The sequence below is a fragment of the Nematostella vectensis genome, chromosome 1 (assembly GCF_932526225.1).
Source record: "Nematostella vectensis chromosome 1, jaNemVect1.1, whole genome shotgun sequence".
NCBI lineage: Eukaryota > Metazoa > Cnidaria > Anthozoa > Actiniaria > Edwardsiidae > Nematostella > Nematostella vectensis.
The window spans coordinates 15,406,986-15,423,269 of NC_064034.1; the positions used below are offsets into that span (position 1 = coordinate 15,406,986).

General features: G+C 45.9%; 1 protein-coding gene and 1 long non-coding RNA gene across 4 annotated transcripts in view; one reads left to right on the top strand and one right to left on the bottom strand.

The window, feature by feature from the left end:
- Positions 1–16,284, top strand: part of LOC5506315 — a 49,152-nt gene that overhangs the window by 20,043 nt on the left and 12,825 nt on the right. For all 3 annotated transcript variants that reach the window (XM_048726374.1, XM_048726377.1, XM_048726370.1), the window contains exons 22-25: positions 818–1,006; positions 2,742–3,015; positions 7,987–8,160; positions 8,756–8,936. In XM_048726374.1, the coding sequence (XP_048582331.1) occupies positions 818–1,006; positions 2,742–3,015; positions 7,987–8,160; positions 8,756–8,936 (818 nt within the window). The remainder of the gene's footprint in view (positions 1–817; positions 1,007–2,741; positions 3,016–7,986; positions 8,161–8,755; positions 8,937–16,284) is intronic.
- LOC125561850 lies at positions 1,586–15,843 on the bottom strand. Its single transcript, XR_007307545.1, has 2 exons — positions 15,292–15,843; positions 1,586–2,981 (listed from the first exon to the last, which is right to left on the bottom strand). It is a non-coding gene; the product is annotated as an uncharacterized LOC125561850 (long non-coding RNA).

Consider the following 16,284-nt stretch of genomic DNA (forward strand, 5'->3'; position numbering starts at 1 on the left):
AGCTCAAAACCTCTCACCCCCCGTGACGACTTACCACTGCACACACCCCGTGAGGGCTCCTCACAGCTCAAAACCTCTCACCCCCCCCCCCCCCCCCCCCGCCGTGACGACTCACCACAGCACACACCCCGTTAGGGCTCTTCACATAATCGGGTGAGTTTTTTTTTCGCACGCGTAATTTCAGAGAATCCGGAACAAAAACAATGGGACGATGGATCAATTTTTATTTAGTTAGTTTTATTAGACAAAAATTGTCTTCGACATATATCATATTTCTACCCTCCCTCTCCCCCCCCACGCTCAATGTCGCACGTGAAAATATACATTGCATTGTAGAGAAAGTTGATTTATGAACAACATTGAATAGGGGGGGGGGGGCGGCTTATCGATACAGAGTAGGTTCAGATATCATGGCGGCTTATCGGAACAGAGTAGGTTCCGATATTATGATGCGCGCACCCGTGTTCTACGTGCGCAAAACCATTATGTTCCTAAGTAATTTGTCCATGATTGCAGCATCGTTAACATGTTGATGTGATACTGGATTAAAGCTAGGTGCTTTACCAAATAGATTCACAACATCAACATTGGTACCTTAAATCATCCCAGCATGCATTTCGCTTATCAACTCATGCTTATCAATGTCACTCAATAAAGGAGGCATTTTGAATGGTTTTTTCAGAGATATGTAAGAGATGTGTCTATCATTTTCGAAATGTGTCCTCTTCGCCGCAACTGCAGTCATGCAGTAACAAACAAGTGTTAAAACGGCGTATGGTGCAAAATTGTGTATCCCAATATGATCAACGTATTTTAGTGTTCAAGTGCAAGTACGTGACCTGCGACTACGCTCCTTGGTCCGCTTGGTCAGCGTCGTGCGGTAAGGGCATGCGTAGAACTCGTCGTCTGAGCAAGGTCAACTCCCACGTGATTGAGCAGCAGGGAGGGTGTTCTGGACTGCAGCAAACATGTGACCAGGAGAGGATAGAGACCAAGGACATGAACTGTGAGTAGCCGCGTCGTCGTTGTCTTGCTTTTGCTCGCCCAAGTCTTTAACTCATGCTGATTTTTGCGAAAAACCATTAGCACTGTGTTAAAAGGTGACGTTAAAAAAAGCCAAGATGTAGTTTTTTAACCGCCCAGAACCTCTATTTTATTTATCTCGTTCCTCTCACGTCTGTTCATTCCCTGCTCCATTTTGCCTTGTCGTTACGTGACGTGTGGATAGATATATAACTCGTATCTCGTTCGTGTAGGCCCGTGTCGTTACGTGACGTGTGGGTGGGTGGATATATAACTCGTTTTATCTCTTGCGTAAGGCCCGTGTCGTCACGTGACGGGTGGATGGATATATAACTCGTTTTATCTCGTGCGTGAGGCCCGTGTCGTTACGTGACGTGTGGTTAGATATATAACTCGTTTTATCTCGTGCGTGTAGGCCCATGTCGTTACGTGAGATGTGGATATATGTAACTTGTATCATCTCGTGCGTTTAGGCCCGTGTCGTTACGTGAGATGTGGATATATATATAACTTGTATCATCTCGTGCGTGTAGGCCCGTGTCGTTACGTGACGTGTGGGTGGATATATAACTCGTTTTATCTCGTGCGTGTAGGCCCGTGTCGTTACGTGACGTGTGGGTAGATATATAACTAGTTTTATCTCTTGCGTGTAGGCCCATGTCGTTACGTGAGATGTGGATATATATATATAACTTGTACCTTTCGTGCGTGTAGGCCCGTGTCGTTACGTGACGTGTGGGTAGATATATAACTCGTTTTATCTCGTGCGTGTAGGCCCATGTCGTTACGTGAGATGTGGATATATGTAACTTGTATCATCTCGTGCGTTTAGGCCCGTGTCGTTACGTGAGATGTGGATATATATATAACTTGTATCATCTCGTGCGTGTAGGCCCGTGTCGTTACGTGACGTGTGGGTGGATATATAACTCGTTTTATCTCGTGCGTGTAGGCCCGTGTCGTTACGTGACGTGTGGGTGGATATATAACTAGTTTTATCTCGTGCGTGTGACCCGCGCCGTTACGTGACGTGTGGGTGGAAATATAACTCGTTTTATCACGTGCGTGTGATCCCGTGTCGTTATGTGACGTGTGGGTGGGTATATAACTTGTTTATCTCGTGCGTGTAGGCCCGTGTCGTTACGTGACGTGTGGGTGGGTATATAACTCGTTTATCTCGTGCGTGTAGGCCCGTGTCGTTACGTGACGTGTGGGTGGATATATAACTCGTTTTATCTCGTGCGTGTAGGCCCGTGTCGTTACGTGACGTGCGTGGATATATAACTCGTTTTATCACGTGCGTGTGAGCCCGTGTCGTTATGTGACGTGTGGGTGGGTATATAACTTGTTTATCTCGTGCGTGTAGGCCCGTGTCGTTACGTGACGTGCGTGGATATATAACTCGTTTTATCACGTGCGTGTAGGCCCGTGTCGTTATGTGACGTGTGGGTGGGTATATAACTTGTTTATCTCGTGCGTGTAGGCCCGTGTCGTTATGTGACGTGTGGGTGGGTAAATAACTTGTTTATCTCGTGCGTGTAGGCCCGTGTCGTTACGTGACGTGCGTGGATATATAACTCGTTTATCTCGTGCGTGTAGGCCCGTGTCGTTACGTGACGTGTGGGTGGATATATAACTCGTTTATCTCGTGCGTGTAGGCCCGTGTCGTTACGTGACGTGTGGGTGGATATATAACTCGTTTTATCTCGTGCGTGTAGGCCCGTGTCGTTACGTGACGTGTGCGTGGAATGACTGGTCCAGCTGGTCCGGCTCCTGTGGCACAGTCACTCGACGCAGGACTAGCGCGGTCACAAATCACGTGATTAACAAGCCGAGCTGTAGCGGTCTGCAAACCACGTGTCCGGCCCCCGAGACGCAAACCCGGACAACCAACTGCACCTGTCCTACCGTGAAGTGTGTGTGGAACCCGTGGACCGTGTGGTCCGCGTCGTGTGGGTCTGCAACAAGAAGCAGAACCATAGAGATCATCAAGTAAGGCGTAAATAGATACATCAAGTAAGGCGTAAATAGATACATCAAGTAAGGCGTAAATAGATACATCAAGTAAGGCGTAAATAGATACATCAAGTAAGGCGTAAATAGATACATCAAGTAAGGCGTAAATAGATACATCAAGTAAGGCGTAAATAGATACATCCTCTCGCCGCTGTGGCCCAGGTTCGAAGCCTGGCTCTGACAGGGGTATTTCCGAGTTCATTCCTTGATTCGAGTTCTACAATATACCAGCGGGGTCACTTAATTTAGCTTAGCTCTAGCTCTAATGCACCAGTATAACTGGTTGAAGTTGGTACAATATGACAGCTATCTAAAAAAAACCCCAAGAATTCTCAATTTAAAATATATGTTGTCTGTAGTTCTCGTTGATAAGCGATACCTGTTGTAATATGTTTATTGCTCTCCTTGGGTTCCCTGTGGCCCCTGATGTTTGATTGGGACCCCCCGTAGGGGCTGGTTCCTCGTTGAAGCTCGGAGTTAGTTGTAATTTAGATTTTGAAAAATATTAGTTGAATTAAACCACGAATTGAAAGCATAATCGTGAGGATCTGAACTTATAACATGGTGTCAGAAGTCAAGTAAAAGTTTAACGAGAATCAAGGTAAAGAATATCGAGAAAAGAATTGAAATTATGGCAGAAGTAGAGTCGCACAGGACTCCTGGTCCACTGGTGCTGGATGCCCAAGCCTCAGAAAATTGGAGGAAATTTATTATGCAGTTCGAAATTTACCTAGTGGCGAAAGGAAAGGATGAGAAACCTGACAAGTTAAAGGTGAACTTGCTACTCAATTGTGCTGGAGCAGATGCAATTGAAGAATATAGTCATTTTGTTTTCAACGAAGGAGAAAGCAATGAATCTTATGAAGATGTGTGTAGAAAGTTCAAGGAACACTGTCAGGGAGCAAGAAACGTCATCTATGAGCGCCTTGTGTTTAATCAAAGAAACCAGAAAGAAGGTGAGAGGATGGACAATTTCGTGAGTGAGCTGAAACGCTTATCGTTGACATGTGAGTTTGGGACCCTCAGAGATTCACTGATCAGAGATCGTATCGTGGGAGGGGTGCTCTCGAATGAGTTGAGAGGGGAGTTGTTGAAAAAGCCAGATTTGACACTCCAAAGTGCCCATGATTACTGTAGAACCTATGAAGCTGCTGAGTTGCAGAAATTCAAGTTTGCTTCACCAACTGGTTCACAGCAGCCATTGAGTGTACATCCAGTTCAAGGAAAGGAGAGAGCACCTAATCCTACCTGTAAGTTTTGTGGTTTTCAGCACCGTTTCACAAAACCAAGTATTTGTCCTGCCTTAAGAAAGAAATGTAGAAATTGCCAACAAGAGGGACACTTTGCAAAGTTGTGTCCTCTTAAGGGTAAGAAAGAAACACCGGTCAGCACAGTAGAGCAAGAAAACCAGGTTGAGAGTATGGGCCAAGGTGATCGTGGGGGTGATCCACACTTATACTTTGGATCAGTAGAACTTGGGACTGTGTCCAGCCCCAATAGCACAAAGAAGAGCGTGATTACCCTTAAGATTGCACAAAAAGAGGTGAAAGTCAAAGCTGATACAGGTGCAGAGGCCAATGTGATGCCATATCATGTATATAAGGCCATCACTACACAACCGCTACGAAAGATTCATCAGCCTCTTAAAGGATGGCTCGCAGACAAGGCAATTCATCCTGTTGGATGTGGTCGCCTTCCAACCCAGTACAAGAACCGAAAAATAGATCTGCTGTACCTTGTTGTGCATGGAGAGTTTACACCCCTGTTGAGTTGTGAAGCCTGCCTAGACTTAGAGGTGCTCAAGTTTATGAATCTTGACCTGATAGACACACCAGAAAGACTGGCCGAGGAGACCACACAAGGGAATGGCAACAAGCCGAATGCAGAATTGTTGGTAGAAGATCCGGTTCTATCCCAGTACCAAGATTGTTTTAGTAACAAACCGGGAAGACTGCCAAACAAGGTACACCTAGAGATAGATCCATCAGTGCCTGCAGTAGTCCACCCCCCTAGGAAGATCCCCATATCCCTGCTTGAACCGACAAGAGAAAAACTCCAAGAGATGGAACAAGATGGGATTATCGTTAAAGAAGAAGAGCACACACCGTGGGTGTCTTCAATGTTGGTTGTTGACAAACGAAAAGAGAAGGACAGAGCCAACCCACCATCTAAAGACAGTGTCCGTATCTGCATCGATCCCAGGGATCTGAATAAGGCCCTCAAGAGGCCACACTACCCCATGGTCACTGTTGAGCAAGTTGCCAATCGCCTTTCTGGAGCTACAATGTTCACCACACTGGATGCATGCAGTGGATACTGGCAGGTGGAGGTAGATGAGGAAAGCTCGAAACTTCTGACATTCAACACACCTTGGGGACGGTATAGATTTACACGGCTGCCATTTGGAATTTCATCTGCTCCTGAGATATACCAACGAGAGATGGACAGGCTCTTCGCTGGAGTTGCAGTTGAAATAATTGTTGATGATTTTTTAATCCATGGAAAAGATATAAGTGATGTTGATAGGAAGATGATAGCAGTACTTGAAAGAAGCAGAGAGGTGGGCCTGAAATTTAATCCAAAGAAGATCAAGCTTCGAGTTCCAGAAGTAAGCTATGTCGGACATGTGTTCACATCCGAGGGTTTGAAACCAGATCCTGAGAAAGTGCGTGCAATTAGTGAGATGCCACCCCCATCAGACAAAGATGGCGTGCAGCGATTCTTAGGAACAATCAACTACTTGGACAAGTTCATTGAACACAAAGCTGATCTGCAAGGCCCAATCTCCCAGCTGACCCAGCAAGTAGCAGCTTTCACCTGGGAGAAGCCTCAACAAGAGGCATTCGAGAAGCTCAAAGCTGTGATCACCCATGCACCAGTGTTGGCCTATTTTGACAATCACAAACAGACCATTCTGAATGTAGATGCGAGTAGCACTGGCCTTGGTGCAGTCATCATCCAAGAGGGTAAGCCGATTGCCTTTGGTTCAAAGACTTTGTCGTCTTGTGAGCAGAGATATGCTAACATTGAAAGAGAGTTGTTAGCTATACTATGGGGAGCAGACAAGTTCCACACGTATGTATATGGCAGGAGAGTGATTGTAGAAACTGATCACAAACCATTGGAGGCAATTTTTAGGAAGCCCCTAAATGAATGCCCACCACGATTGCAGAGAATGCTTCTGAAGCTAACCAAGTATGATTTGGATGTGAGATATGTCCCAGGCAAGAAACAAATCATCTCTGATTGTTTGAGTAGAGCCCCACTCACTGACACTACGCCAGTAAGTGAACCAGAGGATGTGATTGGAATCAATCTGATTGAAAATCTGGGAATTGAGAATTCCACATTAAAGAAATTCAGAGATGCATCAAGTAACGATGAAACCTCAAGAGTAGTAATGGAATATGTCCTAGAGGGTTGGCCAGAAGACAAGGATCAGGTTGACGAACTGGCAAGAGAATACTGGAATTACAAGGAAGAGCTTAGTGTTGAAGATGGTTTGCTGTTCAAATCTGATAGAATTGTAGTACCAAGATCCATGAGAGCTGAAGTACTTGAAGATATACATGGAGCACACATGGGTGAGAGTAAGAGTCTGAGTTTGGCAAGAGACTATGTCTTTTGGCCCTCCATGACTGCCCATATTAAGGACCGAGTACGTTCATGTCAGATTTGTAATGCATTCCGCAACCAACAGCAGAGAGAAACCCTACATCCACATGACCTTCCAGGTCTACCGTGGCAGGTTGTTGGAACTGACCTTTTTGAATTTGCTGGCCATTCCTACTTGATTGTGGTTGATTTCTATTCGAAGTATTTTGAAGTTGAACTACTTCGGCAGTCCACTGCCATGTGTGTTGTCAACACCTTGAAGCAAATCTTTGCAAGATTTGGCATTCCAGCCAAAGTGATCAGCGACAATGGCCCACAATACAGTAACACCCGCAATATTTTCAGTACTACCCATGAGTTTAAGCAGTTTGCAGAAGCTTGGGGATTCCAGCATGTAACCAGCTCACCCGAGTATCCCCAGTCCAATGATGCTGCGGAAAGAGCTGTCCAGACTGCAAAGCGAATCTTTAAGAAAGCAGCAGCAGAGAATAAAGACCCATTTGAAGGTTTATTAAAGTACAGAAATACACCTTTTGACGACATAGGTGTCTCACCTGCCCAACTACTCATGAGTAGGCGTACACGTTCAACACTACCTACCCATCGACGTCTGTTGGTACCTCACCCAGTAGACCCTCACAGAGTGGTAAAGGCATTAGCCCATCGACAAGCAAGTTCACGGATGAGCTATGATCAACACAGCCGGGACCTTCCCCCTTTGGAAGTTGGGGACAAAGTTAGAGTTCGTGTAAACAAAGATAAAGAATGGTGTAAAGCAGAAGTCCTGCCAAGGTCATATGTAGTTGAAGATGAGAAAGGACGTGTATTTCGAAGAAATCGAAGGCACATCATTTCTGTCCCGAAGGACACACCCATGAATCCGAAGATGCCAGTGGCTCCCACATACATGAGTCCTCAACCTCAAGTGGTCGCTAGGAAAGCGCAGATCAATGAACCGCCAAGTCCATTGAAAGTACAGGAAGATCAGAGAGAAACAGAAGCACATTCACCCATCAGAACAAGAGCTGGTCGTGAAGTGAAGAAGCCACAAAGACTTATTGAACAATGTTAAGAACATTTTTTTTTTTTTTTTTTTTTTGAACATTTATTGAAGTTTTGAAAGGGGGGAGATGTTGTAATATGTTTATTGCCCTCCTTGGGTTCCCTGTGGCCCCTGATGTTTGATTGGGACCCCCCGTAGGGGCTGGTTCCTCGTTGAAGCTCGGAGTTAGTTGTAATTTAGATTTTGAGAAATATTAGTTGAATTAAACCACGAATTGAAAGCATAATCGTGAGGATCTGAACTTATAACAATACCCACTTTGTCATCAGGGAAACTGTCCAGAAGCCCTCATGTGACGGTCTGCCGCAGACATGTCCACAGAATCCCGAGGCGGAGACCCGTAAAATACTGTGCAACTGCAAAACCGTGAAATGCGATCAGTTTAACGCATGGTCTGCCTGGACAGCCACGTGTGGTACCGCCACCCGGACCAGAACCGTCAAGTAATGGCTTCATTCACTTCACACTCCAACCGCGCATGTTTGAAGGGGGAGGGGGGAGGGGTAAGGCATCTATTCACTAATTAAAATTGACATAGGCCGTTGTCCACGGATATCTGGAGGGGGGGGGGGGGGAGTAAAACCTCCATTGATGACTTGTTGGCAAAGTGTTCTCCCACCGCACATGTTCGAAGGGGGGGGGAGTAATGTTGGTAATGCCTCTATTCACCAATTGACATAGGCCTTTGTCCAAGCATTCTACCGTCGTGCATATCTGTAGGGAGGGGTAATACCTCCATTGATGACTTGTTGGCCAGCATTCCCCCACCGCGCATGTTTAGAGGGGGATGGAGTAGAGATGGTAATGCCTTCATTCACTTATTGGCCTAGTTTTTTCCCACCACTCATCTTAAGACGGGGGGAAAAACTTCTATTGGCTTGTTGGGTTAGCGTTAGGTAACAGGAATCTAACACCGCAATATCGCTCCTAAAAATCACATTTCGGTCATACCGGTCCTTTTTCATTTTTTTACGATAATGCTACGCTACATTAGTTCGGCTTTTACGAAGAGCTCATTTTATGCGACTAATCTTCCAGGACTGTGTCAGTGACAGTGCAGAAATACGACTGCTCCGGTCTACCGCAAAGTTGCCCCAATCTTCCAGAGACCGAGAAGCGCACCACGGACTGCCCTTGCCGCGCGGTCAAATGTGACTGGGAAGCCTGGAGCGAGTGGTCTGCATCTTGCGGCCTGGCAATAAGGACAAGGACAATCAAGGTAATTGGTAATTTATACTTTGTAGTTTAGGTTTAGGATTTGATGGAAATAGAGCAAGAGAAACCCGAAAAAAAAAAAATGAGTCAGAGATGGGAGACACGGCGACATTTGTTAAAGTAAACAAGTTTCACCCGGGCGGCGACTGGGAGTCGTACACTGAACAGTTGGATTTTTATTTCATTGCGAACAACGTAACGGAAGCGAAGACCAAGAAAGCAATTGTTTTAGCTTATTTGAATCCCGATACGTTCCAACTCTTGAAGGATTTGATACAGCGTGCGATACCGAAGGACGACACGATAACGTATGTTATTGTGAAAACACTGAAAGGACACACGAAGCCAGAGAAGTCTCCCATTGTGGCGCGATACGAGTTCGATAACCGTTATCGCAAACCAGGGGAGTCCGTGTGCGAGTACGTGGCTACGCACAAGCACTTGGCTGGAGATGAAATAGGAAGCGAAAGATTGCGAGACAGGTTAGTGTCTGGAAATAGAGACGACAAGATGTTGAGAGAACTACTAAAAGAGAAACTCGTCGACTTGAACTTTGAAAATGCCGGTCGAACAGGCAAATAAAGATGTCTTGGCATTTAGGACGGAAGGGCTCCATTCCGAGGTGGATAAACTGGAGGGAAATAATGGCCAAAAGCATTTTTTGCGAGATGGAGATACCACAGGGAACCCAAGGAAACTACCCCAGAGTGCAACAGTTTCAAAATGTTACCGCTGTAACGGGAAGCACGACCCGCGGTCCTGCGTTTTCAGTCAATCCAAGTGTTTCTCCTGTGGCAAAATAGGGCACATTAAGAGAGCATGCCGGCAGGTCAAGTCCAATAAGAAACCACAGGCATCCCATACAGGGGTCAAGGTTATGAACGAAAACTATGGGAGAAAGGAAACACATGGTGATGATGGATGTTATGGATTGTATGAAGTGGGCTCTAAGCCATCTTGGAAACCCATCAGTGTCGACATAGAGGTAGAAGGGATTGGGTTTCAAATGGAACTGGATACTGTGGCTGCTGTCTCAGTTATAAGCGAGGCCAAATACCGCGAGTGTTTGCGTCATGTGCCCCTGGAAAATACTGAACTAAAACTACATGCCTACAGAGAAGAGAACTTGGTTCCGCTTGGAGCCATAACAGTCAAAGTGCGCTACGGAAACCAAGATACTCCCCTCCCCTTATATGTCATTCCCGGGAGTGGACCCACCCTGTTCGGCAGGGAGTGGTCACATTCAATCACCCTGAACTGGTCCTTGTTGAATCTAACCGCAAGCAAGAATTTAGAGGATGTACTAAGCAGCCATGCTTCAGTTTTCAAGGAAGACCTTGGAACACTTAAGGGCATCAGGGCAAGTATTCAGTTGAAAGTCGACGCTGTCCCTAAGTTTTTCAAGGCTCGCCCTGTTGCGCTGGCCCGGAAGCCTGCTGTGGAGCGTGGTTTAGAATCTTTAGAATCGCAAGGAATGATTAAGAAGGTGGACCACTGTGACTGGGCGGCCTCAATTGTAACGCCATTCAAGAAGGACGGAGAGGTGCGGGTCTGAGGATACTTTAATTTCACAGTCAACCCCCAATTGCGAGTGGACGAGTATCCCCTGCCACGCATCGAAGAGATATATGCTAGCTTAAGTGGGGGGAAACAGTTCAGTACCCTAGACTTGAGGCAAGCATATTTGCAGATGGAGCTAGAAGATGACGCCAAGAAGTATTTGACGATAAATACAACATGCGGCCTCTATCAATGTCAGCGACTTGCGTATGGCATCGCCTCAGCTCCTGCAATCTGGCAGCGGGCGATGGATCAGGTCTTACAAGGTATACCACGCGTGCAGTGTTACCTTGACGATATAATCATTACAGGTTCCAGCCCGTAAGAGCACATCTCCACTCTGGACAAGGTTTTGGGCTGACTGGAGGACTTTGGCCTTAGGTTCGAGAAAGAGAAGTGCACATTCATGCGTGATTCAGTGGAATACTTGGGTCACATAATCTCTGCGGATGGTCTCCGTCAGTCCAAGACCAAGACTGAAGCTATGACACAGCTCCCCAACCCAGAGAATGTTGGACAGCTGCGCTCATTTTTAGGAATGGCACAGTACTACTCACGGTTCTTGCCTGATTTGGCAACTCACCTAGCACCCTTTCACCAGCTCCTACAGAAGGGTGTGTCGTGGGTCTGGGGTGTGGAGCAGAGTTTCAGGAAGGTCAAGGGCATGCTGTCGGAGGAGCGTGTCCTTACACACTTTGACCCGGACTTACCGTTGGTCCTCGCCTGCGACAGTTCCTCTTATGGGCTAGGGGCGGTCCTGTCACACGTGTTGGCAGATGGTAGTGAAATACCAATTGCATAGGCATCCCGCTCATTGAGCAAGACAGAGAGAAAATATGCTCAAATTAAAAAAGAGACTCTGAGTTTGTACTGGGGAATGCGGAAGTTCCAGATGTACCTAGAGGGGCGGAAGTTCAAGTTGATTACGGATCACAAGCCTCTTAAGTATATCATGGATCCCGGAAAGGGAGTTCCAATTACCACGGCAGCACGACTGCAGCGATGGTGTCTTTTCCCAAGAGCATGCCAACTGTGATGGCTTGTCGAGGCTTCCGCTAGTGCAGACACCAGCGGATGAGCCGGACGAGGTGGAACTGTTCCATATGTCTGTACTTGATACGTTACCAGTCACTGAAAGGGAACTTCGCCGCGAAACCAACCGAGACCCAATCCTCGCGCGGGTGGTGCGCTTGGTAGAGACGGGATAAGGAGGGGCTGAGCCTAACCCGGACTTGGCACCTTATAGCAGCCGCAAGGAACAGCTTGCTGTCTGCCACGGCACCATCATGTGGGGTGACCGTGTTGTGGTGCTACCCAAGCTTCGGCGGCGAGTTCTTGACATACTACATGAGAGTCACACGGTATGGTTAAGATGAAGGGAGTAGCACGGGGATACATTTGGTGGCCACGGATCGACAGTGAGATTGAGGCCACCGCCAAGCGCTGACAAGGTTGCCAGGAGACAGCCCGGAATCCTGCTCGAGCCCCTCTACATCGGTGGGAGTATCCAGCGCAACCCTGGCAACGATTACACATCGACTTCGCTGGTCCGGTTGCAGCATACAAAGTGGCCCGAGGTCTTCATCATGCACAGGGACACTACCGCACTGGAAACTGTTAATTCCTTGCGTACACTATTTGCCCGGATGGGCCTCCCCGAGCAAATAGTAACCGATAATGGGCCACAGTTCAAGTCGAGAGAGTTCGAGCATTTCACTGCATTCACTGCAGCACAAGCTGGACAGGTTCCTGTTCGCGTACCGTAACGCACCCCACCCTACTGGTTACAGCCCGGTGCGACTTCTTTTTGGAAAGAGGCTGCGATCGAGACTTGACCTGATCCTCCCCGATGTCAGAAGAGATGTTGGTAAACAGCTTTTGCAGGATGAGCACCGTAATCTCACCTGTTTCGGGCCAGGGAGCGTTGTCTGGTTGAGGAACTACCGAAGAGGGCCGAGATGGATGCGCGGGAAGGTGCTAGAACGCACTGGATTGTTGATGTACACGGTGAAGGTTCACGATTATTCCTGGAGAAGACATGTAGAGCAACTTCGCTCCGCCAATCCAGGAGAGGGCAGCGAGGTGTTGGACAACCCGGTAGACCCCGCCCTGGTAAGCCCAGAGGCAGGTCCAACTGCAACGATGGTAACGACAACAGAGTTGACACCCACAGAGCAGCCTGTGGCCGAACCAGAGATGCCAGAGGCCATTGGAGATGTTGCGAGCCCTACGGCACTGCGATCATCTCAGCCTAGACCTACACGCTCTGGGCGTGTAGTAAAACCCCCTGGGCGTGTAGTAAAACCCCCTGGGCGTGTAGTAAAACCCCCTGGACGTTTTGTTTAGGCTTTCAGCATGTACTAGTCAGAGCCTTAAAGGGGGAGGAAATGTTATGTATGTTATTGATTGATGTTACCATGGAGATAGCGTGCTTGCCTTGTGAGAGCGCGTCTAATTTGTAGAGCTCGGTTGTTGAAAGTAAAAGCTAGTGATGTGTTCAGAGTAGCGCTCAGAATTGTGTCTTCAGGACTTGACAGTAAAGACATAAAGGAGATAAATGCTAGTTAGGTGTAGAATAAAACAGCTGTAAAATATCCCCGAATTCGATATTTTGCTTTTGATGATAGCCTGTCATGATTATTTTAATAAGGGTAACAACTTTATCAAAACAATGGCCCTGGCCTTGTCTTTATAATTCCTGTAATATTTCTTAACTTTAGGATCCATATTATTGCTATTCATATGAATGTTTACTTTTCGCCACATATGATATACTATTTATTATTGATAAGTACTAGAAAAATATAAGAGGCTGTAAATATGAATTGCAAATAAGTTTATCGCAATCATTGTAGACTTTACGCGCATGCTAAATACAAAATCTCTGCCTGTTATGCTCAACTGGCCACAAGACAAAAAGATCACAAATTGAATACATTTCTTGGCTGTACGGTCAGGTGAACATACCGTGCGTGTGCCTAATTAACATGTTAGTTTTCTCATTAGCATGCAAAAAAAACGTGAAAACGTTCTATTGATAAAGAAAAGAATGACTCCCTTACGGTTAGGTATTTTAGCTCTTATCGTTTCAACGATGTCTCTAACAACATTTGTGTTGAAAGGTTTGAATCCTAAACAAACAGATTTCATTCCTGAGCAGTATGCCCACTGGGTTGAATCAGAGGTAGAACCGACTGCAAAACCCTTCTGTCGGGATGTATTGGAGTGCCTCTCACATGGTAAATGGAAAAAGAAGGCGTGGGTGACACCAGAACACGAACGAGATCGAGACAACAAAGACATTGCTCTTCGTGAGTTTCGAGGTACGCCGGCAAAACTGTCGGTGTAAAAACTTGACCTGCGTTCGGATATGATCTTCCAGCAGTTTGCGACCCAGACAGTCCGACTCCTTGCTGTGACGAAATAACCGGCCTGTGTGGTAACGGAACGAGCAACTGTAACTGCGAAGCGTGTACTGATTTCAGCGAAGTCATATCCGCCGAGTTGTACGACTGGGTTCCACAGAACGAGGCGTGTGTAGTAAAAAAACTACTCAAGCGAAGAGGCTTGTAGAGTGGTTAACGAAAGACTCGACGCTTTATTCCTAGTCGGAGACTCACTAATGCGGCATTTCAGTAATGCCCTTTTAATCCTTTTTACAAATGATCCCGAGCAGGAAGCTGTAAGGCCCAACTCCGATGATTGCCACGGGGAGCGACAGTTCGTCGACAGTGGGAAAGCAATGTGTAATGGAAAGAGCATCAAGAACCGAGCGAGTGTGATGCCACATAGCAGATTCTGTAACGGGACTCCCGACTTTCAATATGTGTTCAACGGGTCGTACAGCAACTCGTATCGAAAATAGCCTCAAGAGCTCGTTAACAAAAGCATCCAGGCGAATATTCGCTCGGCGTTCTTTGTCAATGTTGGAAATACACGATAGCCTGAATTCTGAGCTCTACCAAAAATGTTACATTGAGCCCTTGTTGAATTTAATCGCCGGCCGCGAATGGCCCAAAATCATTTGGGCACAGCCCGAGCTTTATTAAACCTATAGCTTGGAGGAGCTCACAGGGAAAGAAGAAAATAAAAAAGTATAACATCGCTATGAAGAAGTACTTCGCGACTAAGGGGATCCCTGTGTTCGACGTGTTCCCCATGACAGAGAGTGTCCATAGTTACGACGGCACACACTATGGTATTGGCGTGAATATGATGAAGGCGCAACTGCTTATAAACTACATTGAACAAACGTTCCAGCTAAAAAACACCACACAAACAAAATATAAACTATAATGAACAAACGTCCCAGCTCAAAAACACTGCCTACCACTGCCTGTTTATCCGGTGTTTTTCGCTCTGTTTACCCTGTGTTTTTCGCTGTCACCCGGTGTTTTTCGCTATATCTACCAGGTGTTTTTCGCTATGTGTTTACCCGGTGTTTATTTTGCTGTGTTACCCCGGTGTTTCTCGCTATGTTTATCCGGTGTTTTTCGCTATGTTTAAGGAATTTCGACAAAAGACGCAAAGTTTTAGGCGCCGTTACGGGGGTCCTCAATGCCATAAAAAAACTGAACTTTTTTGCTCTTTTAGCCGCAAAGTAAAAATTCCTCGATAATTTTTTACGTTGTTTTCGTAGAAAAAAAAAATAATAAAACATAGAAAAACATAACCTGAATGTTTTCCGCCTCTGGGAGTACAATGACAAGCACGCCGTACTGTACATACTGGTTTGCTGGGGCAAAGTCCCCTCCCTGGTAAGGACATGTAGGGCAATGAGGACAACTGATACAACATACCTGTAATACCATGATCTGCTCAAACTGGTCGGCATCCCAGTACTTTAGGGTCTTGTCTTTGCTGACTGACATAAAGTAATGTGTGTTGGAGATAAACTGTAAGAAAAGAGAATGGATGGATTCCTGAGTGCCTTATTAGACGGTGCCCATCGAATTTTCGGCCGCTCAAAATTTTGTACGGTTACGAGTTCCTAGCTGGATAAAAAAAAGAGACAGCTAGCTGTACGACCCATTTGGACAGTGTGAACATTCGCATGGTTCCGTGTAAACACCATTTCCGGTACGAATGTTTGAGCGGTCAAAATTTCGATTAGCATCGTGTAAACACAGGCGGACCAGGATTAGAATCAGTCCCTCGTGATCCTTCAGGAAAATAAAATATAATTTGAAGTTGTGTCTTGACTGTTTTCTCAAAATAGCTAGTTACATTACTATATTAGCCTCGTGTGTTGTTCTTAAGGGAAATTGTGGCACAGAAAAAGGTTTAGTCCCTCGAGAGAAAATTTCCCCCACCAAAGAGAAAAGAGAGCTAAACCCCTTTCTGTGCCACACTTCCCCTTAAGAACAACACACGAGGCTAATATAGTAATATATATGTAACTAGCTTTATTGAGAAAACAGTCAAGACACAACTTCAAATTATATTTTATTTTCCTGAAGGATCACGAGGGACGGATTCTAATCCTGGTCCGCCTGTGGTGTAAATGGAAGCTGTAAGGAAGTATGAAGAATCGGCTATGAGCACACAGACCTTTGCTATTGTTTAAATGTAACATGGGAATGCACAAAATGTGCTAAAATCTCAAAATAACCTAATCTAAAAACAAAGTTTTATACTTTATCTACCAAGTTCAATTGGAAATATCGCATTGTCTTACTCATATCAACCAAGTCACAATAAGTTCTCAAAATAAGTTGTGGAAATGGATACTTTCTCATGACAAAAATGGCGGCAAACCAAGCATATCTGAATCCGTAGAACTTTTTTGCTTA